The sequence below is a fragment of the Sander vitreus genome, chromosome 22, assembly GCF_031162955.1.
Source record: "Sander vitreus isolate 19-12246 chromosome 22, sanVit1, whole genome shotgun sequence".
Classification (NCBI taxonomy): domain Eukaryota; kingdom Metazoa; phylum Chordata; class Actinopteri; order Perciformes; family Percidae; genus Sander; species Sander vitreus.
In genome coordinates, this window is record NC_135876.1 from 2,053,493 (window position 1) to 2,067,167 (window position 13,675).

The 13,675-nt window shown below is 42.1% G+C and overlaps 1 protein-coding gene across 1 annotated transcript in view; it reads left to right on the plus strand.

The window, feature by feature from the left end:
• The window catches only part of LOC144537064 (uncharacterized), a 142,183-nt gene that overhangs the window by 120,505 nt on the left and 8,003 nt on the right, over window positions 1–13,675 (plus strand). The window contains 6 exon segments of the mRNA XM_078280481.1: window positions 3,752–4,791; window positions 7,094–7,402; window positions 10,110–10,284; window positions 10,400–10,462; window positions 12,473–12,765; window positions 13,332–13,388. Of these exon segments, the coding sequence (XP_078136607.1) occupies window positions 3,752–4,791; window positions 7,094–7,402; window positions 10,110–10,284; window positions 10,400–10,462; window positions 12,473–12,765; window positions 13,332–13,388 (1,937 nt within the window).

Here is a 13,675-nt window from a genome sequence, read left to right on the forward strand (position 1 = left end):
GAAGCATCACACTTCAGAGGGACAGGCGCATGTCACTGTTCTAAAAACAATGGAGTGTTAGTAATGTACTTCTGATTGCTGATTTGACCCACTTATTAACACATTCAACAGTTGGAGCAGCAGCAGTGGCTGTGACACACAGCTCATGGAGGCAAATGAACCCTGAGAGCCTGATCGCCGCATCAAAAATTGAACTACAGAGTCATAACCAGGGCCACACGGAATCTGCAGCCGCAGAATTCCCACGACACGATTTTTTTAGATACAACTCTAATGCTAATTTAAAAGACTGCTAATACAGCTCCACCCCAAGCAAAACAATTGCAGGTTTTCATTCTGGATCACAGCTGAAAAATAAATAAATACATCTATAGATTCCATTTGGGTCTCTTCATAACTCAGTAAAATCTGAACACACAGACATGATACTCATATTTTTACTTTCATTGTTAAACACTTTTGGAAGATTTATTTCTGATGTCCATCCCAAATAAATCCCCCAATATCTACTCCAAAAACGCTGCTAGCTAATTTCAGCATTCTTTTAACTGCCAATTTGCTCAAATGTAAACAAAAAAACATAGTAACTCACCCAGTAACTGAATCTGTGGCAACATTATACTTCCTGTTTACATCCCCCAAAGCCTCCAGATCATGGGCAATGTAGGTCCAAGCCTAAATCATGATTATCTCTCAAATAGAAGTAACGCAAATAATAATAACAAAGAGTGACAAATCCATTAATATGAACATTTTCGAGGTTGCACTATCAATACGTGCTGGAGCTCAGAATGTCCCATCCAACTGTTGAGGGTTGGGTGGACGTAGTTGTCTGATTTCTTAAACTATTAACTATCAAACACAAACTGGGGACTTGAGTCCTGTCCTTCTGAACTTCTTCAACCTTTGTCTACCAGTGTGCAGCTACAGAAATAGACCATGTGTTTCTCCTTGTTCATAGAATACTCTTCCTGCGACTGAAAGCACATTTATAATTTCACATCCACATAGGTGGGAGGGTTTGCAGGGGTCTGTGTGACGTACATATATATATATATATATATATATACGTATATGGGGTTGGGTACCGAAACCTACGCAAACGTTAGTATTCGGACTGGATTAGAATGCAAATTTTGGTTCCGACTGAAATATTTTCCCTCTGTGGCTCCGGACAGCGGCAGACTCTTTTTTTCTTTCTCTCCCTTTTCCGCCGCACGTGCCCGCTCGCGGTGTGAAGCGCGTGTGCACGCTATTCTCCGACAAGCACTCTACTATCACAGCTGATAGACGGGTTTTTGTACACGCTCTGAAACGGACGTAAAAATATCACACTTTCTCGTAAATCGTAAATGTAGGCTACTTTTAAAATGCCATATTTTCCCTCTGGACTCACCAAAACAGACGTAAAAGCATATTAACCATTCACTTCACGTGATCACTAGTAAACATATTACACTTGCTCTGCTAGTCTATCGTTCAGGACAGGACACTGTAGCCTGGTGGTATTGTCTGCCCTTTCAAACTCCTACCTGTGTGTCCGGGCCTTTTGGACACCATCTGAGAGAGGTTTCTCCTGTGCAGGACGGGCCATAAGTCAGGAGAGGTGTAGTATCTCACCAGAGAAGGCAAATATGGTCATTTTTCTGCAAAAGAACTGCTAAAGTTTGAAGCTGGGTTAGTTAACATACCAACTCAACATTTATTTTGTTGTTACTTGTTAATAGTGTAACTGTTATTTGTTAAATTATTGTAGATGTGTGTTAGGTGACTTAGGTTTACTTATTATATATTTAAGTACTTTAAAACAATATATATAATATAATTTTCAATTAAAGGGGCGCTATGCAGTTTTGGCCATTTCTTCTCTGTTTTCTCTGTTTTTGCTGGCAGGTTTCCCTATAGAGCCCCCCCTACAGGTTTCTCTATAGAGCTCCCCCTACAGGTTTCTCTATAGAGCCCCCCCTACAGGTTTCTCCATAGAGCCCCCCCTACAGGTTTCTCCAAAGAGCCCCCCCTACAGGTTTCTCTATAGAGCCCCCCCTACAGGTTTCTCTATAGAGCCCCCCCCTACAGGTTTCTCCATAGAGCCCCCCCTACAGGTTTCTCCATAGAGCCCCCCCCTACAGGTTTCTCCATAGAGCCCCCCCCTACAGGTTTCTCCATAGAGCTCCCCCTACAGGTTTCTCCATAGAGCCCCCCCTACAGGTTTCTCTATAGAGCCCCCCCCTACAGCTCCTATGTTTACTCGTGTCTGACTCCTCTCTCGGTCAGTCTTCTGTTTCCTCTTTCTCTGTTCCTCCGACAATGCTTTCCTAGCTTTCTGCTTCTTTTTAGCCGGCTCAGCCACGACGATGTGTGAAAAAAAACTCCATCACTACCTTGTTAGCCGGTTCCTGAATGGGCGTATGTGTGCAGAGACCTGATATCACGCGATACGCTGGCCCAAAGTGGTTTTTCAGCTCACAGGCGCTAGGGGGAAGCAAAACGACCACCATTCAACCTGAAAAAAGTCATATAACCATCCAATGACTCTGAAGCTGTTCAGTTAAGGTCAATTAAACTAAAAAAAGCTGCATAGTTTAAGAAAAAACTATATTTTTCAGTTTTTCAAGAATCGGTTTAGGAATCGGAATTAAAAGTACCAGTTCGGGCATCGGAATTGTAAAAATCCAAACGATACCCAACCCGATAGATAGATAGATAGATAGATATAGATATATATATATATATATAATTGCCACTGTTCATAACACCCCCAACCAGCACCGTCAGACACTGTCTACCAAGAGCCTGGGTCTGTCCCAGGTTTCTCTCTAAAAGGAAGTTTTTCCTCACTAAATGCTGGCTCTTGGGGGAATTACTTGACTTGTTGGGTCTTTGTAAATTATAGAGTGTGGTCAATCCTACTCTATCTGTAAAGTGTCTTGAGATAACTCTCTTACTTATGATTTGATATTATGAATAAAATTGAATTGAATTGTACATTTCTGTGTGACAGGCGCACAATGATAATGTGATCAAGTTGATAAGGCGCATATTATGACGACTATTATGACGTGTTGTACAACGGGCAGGTGCAATTTTGTTGGCTAGTGGCAGTCTCTGTATGCAACGTGAGCATGTCCACGCAGAGTGATGCAACAGTCTGTGTCTGTGCACTTAATGAATGGGTGTATTTATGTATGCACTATGTTGTGTTGAATTTTTTAAACAGCAGATATTGGTTGTTTGTCCAAGAATGATTTCCTTCGGGACAATAAAATCAATCTTATCTTACAATGGATTGTGGAATGTGAAGGCTGCACAGGATACACTGCTTTTGAATCTGTTACGTTTCATTCGTTTTCACAATGTGGACATCAGAGGATCCAGCTCCTAAACTGGAACGCAGCTAGAGTCAGTTGCTCTGACCGTGCTCAGCTCACCCCACTGTCAGGTCATCACCACCTGAGGTCAGATGATGCACAGGTTTCATTCAGTGATTCAACACAAGAGATATGTTAACTATGTTCTTTTGCATTGTTTATATTGCATGATATTTTGGTTTAGCAGGGCAGCAACGTCATCCAGACTCATAGTATTTTGAAATATTCCACTTATTTCACAAACTCTGCCTTAAGTATATAATTTGCTGTACTGACTTCTTCTGTGTTGATCAGCTCAAATTGAAAATGAGCATAAAAACAGGTGGTATATATTGAAATATATTGATATATTGATTTCTAAATCAAATCAACTTTCTTTCCAGTAAAATCCGACAAGATGGAGAAGGCAGAGAAGGAGAAACTGGAGGACAATGTAAAGAAGGTGGACCTGTTTGACCCTCTGGATAAAGCTGAGCAGAAGAGTGTGAAGGTGGAATTTGCAATCAGTGAGACTCCAGCCATGGTGGAGAAAGAGATGGAGAAGGAAAGACAGGCAGAGACACAAAAAGAGAAGGAGAAAGAGGCAGAAAAGGTGAAAGAGAAGGAGAATGAGAAAGAGGTGAAAGATGCGGGAAAAGTTAAAGAGGAGAAAGAGGCAGCCAAAGTGGAGGAGAAAGAGGCAGCCAAAGTGGAGGAGAAAGAGGCAGCCAAAGTGAAGGTGACAGAGGAACAGACCGAAAAGGAGAAAGAGACAGAGAAAGTGGAGTCAATGCAGCAGAAGGAAGAAAAAGAGGATAGCATGAAAAAAGTAGAAGAATCACCAGATAAATTGCTGAAGACAGATACAGCGGAAAAGACAGGGAAAGTAGAAAAAGTGGAGATGACAGAAGAAGAAGGGAGCAAAGTGGAGAAAACAGAGAATGTGGAAAAAGTGGAGAAAAATGAAAAGTCCAAAATTGAAGAAAAAACAGAGAGTCTTGAAAAAACTGAGATGAAGGATGGCAAAGAGCAGCACATGGACAAAGTAGAAAAGACCCCAGAGCAACAGCCGACACCCGTCAAGCTGGAGACCAGTTATGACAAGCTGGAGAAGAAGACTGACACGGAGACAAAGATGACACCAGAGGTGGAAGACACCAAGAAAGAAAAGGCTGACACAGACGAAGCCAAGAAGACAGAGAAAGAGGACGAGGTGGAGAAACCCCCCGAGGAGCCGGCGGACGAACCAACGCAGAAGAATGATAAGGACGAGAAGCAGGACAAAATGCAGGTCGAAAAAAAAGTTGTGGAGAAAAAGGATGACAAGAAGGACAAGGCTGCAAAAGCAGATGGAGGAGAGAAGGCCAAAAAAGCAAAACCTGCAACCAATGGAAGCAGTGCCACACTGAGCAGAGACCCGGCAGGTGCAGACAAGAAGACCAAGGTAGGACTTATTGTATGTTTTTCTTTACACACATAACCATCCATAGAATCTACACTGAAAAAAAACATGGGTCGGACTATTTTATTAGTATCACATCAGACTAAAACGTGTTATAATGTAAGTCTCATGCCCATTTCACACCTGAAAATAAAGGTAAGGTAAAGGTTTAATTTTGTTTCTTCGTGGGCGCCCGGATTCTTCAGTTGGTAGAGCGGGCACCCATATATAGAGGTTTACTCCTCAATGCAGCGGGCCTGGGTTCGACTCCGACCTGCGGCCCTTTGCTGCATGTCATTCCCCCTCTTTCCCTTTCGTGTCTTCAGCTGTCCTGTCAAAATAAAGGCCTAACATGGCCAAAAAAATGAATAATTTTGTTTCTTCGTGGCAAGCAGTATCGTAGGACAGGTTTTGATCTCTAGTTTTAAGAAGGGACACACTGTGAGTTTCGGTCCAGTGTGAGCTTCAATAGATCATCAGCATTTAACACCTCACACAACTCCGGTTCCAGTAACGCTTTATTTCCCAAACTTTTTCAGCTGCCTTGCCATCATCAGGGTGGTGTCTGAGGTTGTTTCCTGTTTCTTTAGATATGTTACAGTAAGTGGTGTAACGGACCACCGTGGTCCGTACGGATCAACACTCATGGTTCGGAATGCATATGAACCGCGGATCAATTGCAAAGTTTAACCATAATAATACTGTGAAATGCCTTTTTACTGTCGCTGTTACTTAACGTAGGCTGATAAATATCTCTCTCTCAACACGGATTTCGGTGCCACTTAAATGCCTGCGCTGCTCTCTGATGCTCCGAAACAGACATAAGAGGCAACAGAAGCATCGCTGCATGTCACGCTAGATAACACTAACGGTACACTTGGCAGCAGGTAGCGTTGACGTTAGCCTAACTTTACCGTTAGCTAGTAGCTGGATTAAACACGGTTAAAACGCTGACAGCTAAATGGTCTAAAAGTGTGACAGTATTTCACTGTAGAGGATTCCAACAGCGGGGCGTACAACAGTCTGTCGCTAAAGCAATGAGCTAAAAGACACAAACTAGCACTCTGGTCACTGCTGTTGTTGGAAAAACAACACAGACGTGAATGTTGCGTTTACTTGAAACTGGTCAAACTCGTTTAAAGTTATTGTAAAATACCCTTTTCTTATCTGCTTTTGTCATTTAACTGGTGAAAGAAGTTATTATTGTTAAAGGTTATTGTTACAACATTTTTAATAAATAATTTAAATTTCACCCCATTTTTTGTGCTGATCCGAAAATGTATCAAAACCGTGATCCGAACCGTGAGTTTTGTGATCCCTTGCACCCCTAGTTACAGTCCATCAATTGCGCATGTGGCTTAATAAGAGAAATAAAAATGACAGTGTTGGGCAAGAATTAAGATATATCTGTATTGGCTTTTAGAATTTTACAGTAACCACTTATTGACTGTTTGTACACCTGTACAACAGGTTTAAAACTGTTTATAAATGCATTTAAAACTACTGACAATATATGATTATAACTATAATGTTATCTAGCATTCATTAACTTTTTATACAAATCAAGAGATTCTTGACCCAGACTGTCAGAGTGCTGAACAACGTACAACCACCCCGGTTAACATTAACATACACATATGAACCTAATCTTACATAATTACTATTTTTACTATTTGCACTTTATTTGAACAAATTCAAATCTTTTACTGCAATCAGATTTTGATGCATCCACTTTTTAGTTTTGTTTTCACTCTATTTTTTTTTACACCCCAGTTAAAAAGATGGTTATAATGATTATTATGACTTGTATTCTTTAATTTATCATAATTAAAATTGCCCTTGTAACGACAAATTGATGAACTGTGTAAAAGCAATCAACCTCATATATCAACTTGATTGAGGGAATATAGCTGAAAACATTTGGGGAATAAAGCACGATGTTGTGTGACATGTTAGATTTTGAGGATGAATTGAAATGAAGTAAGCCATTCATCATGCATCCCGCTAAAGCTTCTGCTACTACTTTTTTATGCCTACTGTATTCTGCAGTACACCTTGTTCAGACCTATTTGAAGTCATAAACCTGTATTAACATTGAAACAATGAAACCAATGCTAATTATTATTTTACTACTATTTACTACTATTATTTCACTTTACTTTTTCTTATATGATTTATGATTATAATGCTGCTTGTGCTGCTTAACTTAGGCGTTATCATCCATTTTCCTTATTTTTTCTTTCCTTTGCTTTCCCTCCTTATTTTGCCCTCCATCGCTCCTGTATGTCTCGGTCCTGCATCCCAGCCGGTTGCTGTGGCGACCAAACCGAGCGCTGCTGCTAAAACGCGTCCGAGTACCGCAGCTGCCGGTGGGTCGGTCACAACCCCTACTAAGCGCCCCACATCCTCCACCATCACCACCTCCATCTTAGACAAAAAAACTACCACATCAAAGGCACCATCCACAGCCGCTGCTAGTCCAAAGCGGCCCTCCACCACTTATACCAGCCGCCCTGCATCCTCCACCACTTCTACCAGCCGCCCTGCATCCTCCACCACTTCTACCAGCCGCCCTGCATCCTCCACCACCATTGCACGTGATGTCAGAGCCAAGGTGAGTTCCAGCTGTCAGGACGTCTGTCAAAGGCTGCAGAATGCTCAGTTATACTGAACAAGGATTTCATAGACACTTCATCCGATGGGTTCAATTCAATTTTATTTATAGTATCAAATCATAACAAGAGTTACTCAAGACACTTTACAGATAGAGTAGGTCTAGACCACACTCTATAATTAACAAAGACCCAACAATTCCAGTAATTCCCCCAAGAGCAACACAACAGTGGCAAGGAAAACACCCTTTTAGGGAGAAACTTCGGGTGGTGGGATAAACTTCCTTTTAGGGACAGACCCAGACTCTTGGTAGGCGGTGTCTGACGGTGCCGGTTGGGGGTGTGATGAACAGTGGCAATAATAGTCACAATAAAGATAATGGAACAGTGACTAGAAATAGTAGTTGTAGTAGTTCATGGCATAGCAGGGCACAGCAGGGCGTTACAGGGTGTAGCAGGGTGTGGCAGGACGTAGCAGGGCACTGATGGGCATAGCAGGGTGTAGCAGGGCACTGCAGAGCATAGCAGGGTGTAGCAGGGCATAGCATGGCGTGGAGCAGGACCACGGCGACAGCTGCAACCATGATTTAGGTGCCACCCTAATCCAAGGAAAACTACTGGGCGAAAAAACATAAGGACTCCGGGGAATAAGCTCCCCAGAGCTAAGTTAGTAACAAGCATTTCTGGGACATGGATGCACACAGATGGAAAGAGAGGAGAGAGGAGCTCAGTGTGTCAAAGGAAGTCCCCCAGCAGTCTAAAACTATAACAGCATAATTAATAGCTGGTGCAAGGCAAACCTGAGCCAGTTCTATAAGGGTTGGTAGATGAATGTGACGACTGTGAAGAGAAGCAGAGAAGAGAAGGGGTGCCGTGTCTGTAGCATAGACCCTCACCCGCCGGTCTAGGCGAATGCTGCTCCCTAACTATGGTCAATAGTGTTGAATGCAGCACTAAGATCTAGTAAGACAAGTACGGAGACAAGTCCTTTGTCTGAAGCAGTTAGAAGGTCATTAGTAATTTTCACCAGTGCCGTCTCTGTGCTATGTTGCATTCTAAATCCTGACTGAAAGTCCTCAAATAAACTATTGCTATGTAGAAAATCACATAACTGATGAGCGACTACCTTCTCAAGGATCTTGGAGAATGGTGGGTTGGGATCAAGTGTGATCAAACTGACCAAACACTATTAACCCTCCCTCCTAGATATCAAATTTGACCCATATTCAAAAAAGTTTCTATATCAGAAAACGGTTTCTTTCAACCAAATTGTCACTAAATAACGTGGATGGTTCCGTAGAACGCTCTTCACAAGTAAAATATATGATTAGTTCACTACTTTCATTGAATTTGGGTGTTTTGTTTAATTTTATAGCATTTGAAGAAACAAACTTATAAAAGAACATTGAAAAAAGTGACAAAAATGTAGGGGGAAAAAAACGTCAAAAAAATCGCAGAACAAATTGACAAAGACATCAGAAAAAGTGACAAAAATGTCAAATAATGTTTCAGAAACATGGTAAAAACAATTGAATTTGAATTGAAGTGACAAAGAACTATGGGAAAAGTGATAACAACTTTTAGATTTTGACCCAGAAAAACTAAAAGTTGCATGGTCGACGAGAAGACAACACAAGGGTTAAATGTCTAGCTCTTATTATTTTGGGGCTGGAAAAAATCTTTTTCCTGACCATCTGGTCTCAGTGCCTTTTAGCATGCACAGACTCACAGTCGTGTATTATAACAGTCTGATGAATTTTGGGTGCAGCTTTAGGGTCTGCAGTATAAGCTGCATATGTAGTCCAACCTCAGAAACAAATAGTGCCTTTTCTTGGGCTAACAGTTCATACAGAAATAGGTGCCCCTTTCGAATAAAGAATCCTTTACAATTGGTTTATACATTGTAGCACATGTTTCTATTAATGGTTGTATTAATTAATTTATCATTTACCACTACTTTATAGAGCCACAAGCTATTAATAACCCTTTTTGTGTTGAAAAATACCTTTGGTCGCTGTTTATCCTCCTCTCACTTTCCATTAAGCCTTGAAGTATGCAGTTATAACTGTTAATAAGTTATTAATAAAGTTTGACAATAATCTATCAAGTGATGATCTAAAGAGCACATGTCATGGTGGGGAGGATAAACACCAGTCAGAGGGTTTTACAACCCTGATGTTGTTCCTATTAATTAATTTAAATTCTTGAACACGGCTGAAAACTATTAAAAGAAATCCCCAGATTCTGTTTGGCTCTGCTCATCAGCCTTCTAAACTGCAACCAGTGTGATACCACAACCTATAAATGAGCAGCCTTTATTTAGCCTCTCAGCGCCCAGGGTTGCACAGTGACTCAGTTCAGTATGGCCAGCTTGTTGCTGGATGGCTCAGCGTTATGTGGAGCGTGGCATCATCGTAGGGGTTATGAGGGGGAAATGTGCTGCTGAATGTGCAATCATCAAGGAGCGTCTACATGTTGCAAACATCTTTGACCTGAATTTCTCAGTGAAGTCACTGACCCTTTGCCTGAGCTGATGACAGCAGCCAGTCATACAGAAGATGTATTATGACTCACGTTAGCATTTGATTTGTTGATGATGGTTTTCTTTGATTCGTAGCATGCTGCTGACAGTATTTGCCTTCATTCATCAATCTTTTTGTTCTCTCTTCACCTGACATCTTCGGTGTTAATTATTCTTCCTCTCCTCAGACAACCACAGAGAAGCGCCCCCTCGTTCCAAAGGCCAGCACTGCCACCTCAACAGGCTCCACTACTGCCACCAAAAATGGAACTGCTACCACAGCAGCCAGTAAAACTGCAACATCAGTGCGCACGACGGCGTCTACTCGCACCATTACTACCACTGCAGCCAAAAAGCCTTTGGGTACGACAGACATGCTCACACAGATATATAATTGTACACACACACACGTTTTTGATGATCAGTATTTTTATAGCTCTCAATGCTTGCAAATACACACTCACCATCTGTGTTTCAGCCTCCAAAACAGACAGCAAATCAGGAGAGGAGAAGAAGTCCAGCACTCTGAAGACTTCTACAGGTATTACAGCACTCCCTTCACTTGTCAGATAGGATAAATGCAAGTGCTGATTCTCACATCAGACTAAAATGTGTAGCTTCTGGTAATCAGGTGTTACAGAAACATTTTACATAGCCACAGCCAGGGAAATTATCGTAATAATAGCTAGAATTTAGTATTTTAGAAAATCCTGGTGCCATTATTTCTGACTACTGTCTGACCTGGCACTGCAGTGCTCTCCTTCCACCTGTGCTTTTGCTCTTCGCATATATTTCTGTCCTCTTTCTTCCTCTTTTTTCTCCACTCTGCTCTTCTGTAATCTTTTCCTCAGTTTTGCCTCCCCTCTCTCTCTTCCTATACAGTTACAGCTTTACTCCTCCTGTCGACAGATTAGTTTACATTTTGGCAACAGGAGAGCTGTCAGCAGGACTGTGACACTGCAACACACACTGTCCAAGCATGACAATGCTGGGCAGGCTCGCTGAAAGGCCCTGGAGAGTTAAAAACCTTCACCACAGCAGTCTGTGGATTACTGTCCATTTGCTGTTGACGGGAGTTTGCAGCTCCTGCTGATACAGCGGGAGGATTTTCTCATTTAAACATGTCTTAACAGGAGCTGGAGATATAGCAAAGGCTCTCAGGGAGGATTGACAGCTGGGCACATGGTTCAGCGTGCAGCACTCTTAAGAAAAAGCTGACATATAGCAAAGTGACTTGAATTGACAGATTTTAAGCGCAACGTGGCTTACCATGCTGAACTAAAGGATTCTGAAATGTATTCACTCAAACCACCAAGAGATAAAAGTGTAAGCTGTTTGTTACCAAGAAGTGGAAGGGTATGTTTCAACACGATGTGACTGTAGAAGGTTGGAGGAAGGAATGACTTTATAAGTGACCCCCAGGCATTCTTTAGTGGCTGAGATACTTACATTTACATTGTTTTCTCAAATATACAAAAGCAAGGCAAAGCTGTCAAAAGACTGGTGTAAGTCCAATGTTAAAATGTATGTGGATGAAAGAAGAGGTGAGTGAGTGAGTGAGATTCTGAATACATAATCTACTTTAAAATCATTTCCAGTCCTAAGCACATCACCTTTGGGTGTTTTGATCTTTGCTTTAAATAGAGCAGTGGTCCCCTAATTCTGTATCTGAAGTCTCTTTTATATAGACCTTAGTGGTCCCCTAATACTGTATCTGAAGTCTCTTTATATAGACCTTAGTGGTCCCCTAATACTGTATCTGAAGTCTCTTTTATATAGACCTTAGTGGTCCCCTAATACTGTATCTGAAGTCTCTTTTATATAGGCCTTAGTGGTCCCCTAATACTGTATCTGAAGTCTCTTTTATATAGGCCTTAGTGGTCCCCTAATACTGGATCTGAAGTCTCTTTTATATAGGTCTTAGTGGTCCCCTAATACTGTATCTGAAGTCTCTTTTATATAGGTCTTAGTGGTCCCCTAATACTGTATCTGAAGTCTCTTTCCCGAAATTCAGCCTTGGTGCAGAATTACAGCCACTAGAGCCAGTCCCACAGTGAGCTTTCCTTAGGATGTGCCATTTCTGTGTCTGTAGCTTTAAATGCTATTGAGGAGGAGAGAGGGGGGGCAAGGTGGAGGGTGTGGGTGTGGCCTTGACCAACTGCCATGCTTCACTCGTTTTCAAGCCATGATGTCTCTCTCTTTCTCATGGGTGGGCGGGCAAAGCAGAGAGAGGGGAGTTAACCTTTCCCCTTATGACGTCATAAGGGAAGATTCCAGATCGGCCCATCTGATCTTTCATTTTCTCAAAGGCAGAGCAGGATACCCAGGGCTCGGTTTACACCTATCGCCATTTCTAGCCACTGGGGGGGCCATAGGCAGGCTGGGGGAACTCATATTAATGTTAAAAAAACTCATAAAGTGAAATTTTGTCCCAGTTCCCTTAAGTAGGACCATTCAAAAAATGGATAGTTTTGCAATTAAACACTATAAAGCTATGAATAACTCTCTCTCTCTCTCTCTCTCTCTCTCTCTCTCTCTCTCTCTCCCCCAGTTGACTCTACAAAGCCCAAGACCACCACCCGCAGCACTGCTTCCTCCACCGCTGCCTCTCGCACTCGAACCACAGCAGCCAAAGCGGCCACAACCTCCTCCACCACTGGTACAGTACCAGAGAAGAAACCCATGGTGCCCCGAGCCGCCCGGGCCACTTCCTCAACCATAACCGCCGCCACCACCTCTAGGATCACAGCTCGCCCCAGCACAGCACCGGCCTCTGACATCCGTAACGTCCGCTCTAAGATTGGCTCTACCGACAACATGAAGTACCAGCCTGGAGGAGGAAAGGTAGGTCCTATTGTGGCTTCATCTGCAGCTTTCACACCTCTAGGTGGGTGTTTTGCTTTTGATAGCTTGTATTTTCTGATACTGGCCACCCCTCAAATAAGCTGGCAGTTTATCCTCTAGCCCTATTTATCATGTGACACTGGCTTCCTGTTGTTCCTCACTTACTCTATAAACTTCTTTCTGAAGCTCTTCTCTTGACATAATAAACAGTATACACACCACTTAATCTATACTGTAAATATGACCAGCTATCAGCATGTAAGCATAATGCGCATAGTTGTTAGTACGTTGAGCTCACCAGCTACAGTAACATACAGTCCATACGTTTTTGCATCTTCTTTCTCATTGTCTTTGGCTCTGTTAATTTGCTTGGTTTGACAATTCTTACTCAATCCTCTGCATGTTCATTCACTACCACTTTACCCATTCTCTGAGTTTAGTACCTTTCTCTTCCTCATTTTCATCCTCCGCCCTCATACATAATTCTTTGCAACTCCTCCTGCACCTTCTCCTCTTCCTGTGTTTTGTTATGAGGTGTTGTTGTTGACCCAGGGTTGTCTCCCCAGGTGTCATCTGCCTCTCAGAGCAGGGGTGTTGTCTCCAAAGAAACGAGCCAGGGCAAAGTGAGTTCCCTCCCTATCCTCCCCACCATCACCACATACCCAACCTCCCACCTCTCTTTTCTGTTCAGACATATTTTGCTATTTCCTTTTTACCACCTTTCATATTTTCTGTTGGTTTTTAATACATTGCACTACTAAAGGGACAAAGCTGGGTTAAAAATGACTAGCCACCGACTTTTAAGTAATAAAAGCTTCTTGTACTATCACATCTTCAAATGTACAGTATATACACAGTTTCAAACCACTTGGATTTTTAGGATAGCCATTGCTTCCATTAATCTTGTAAT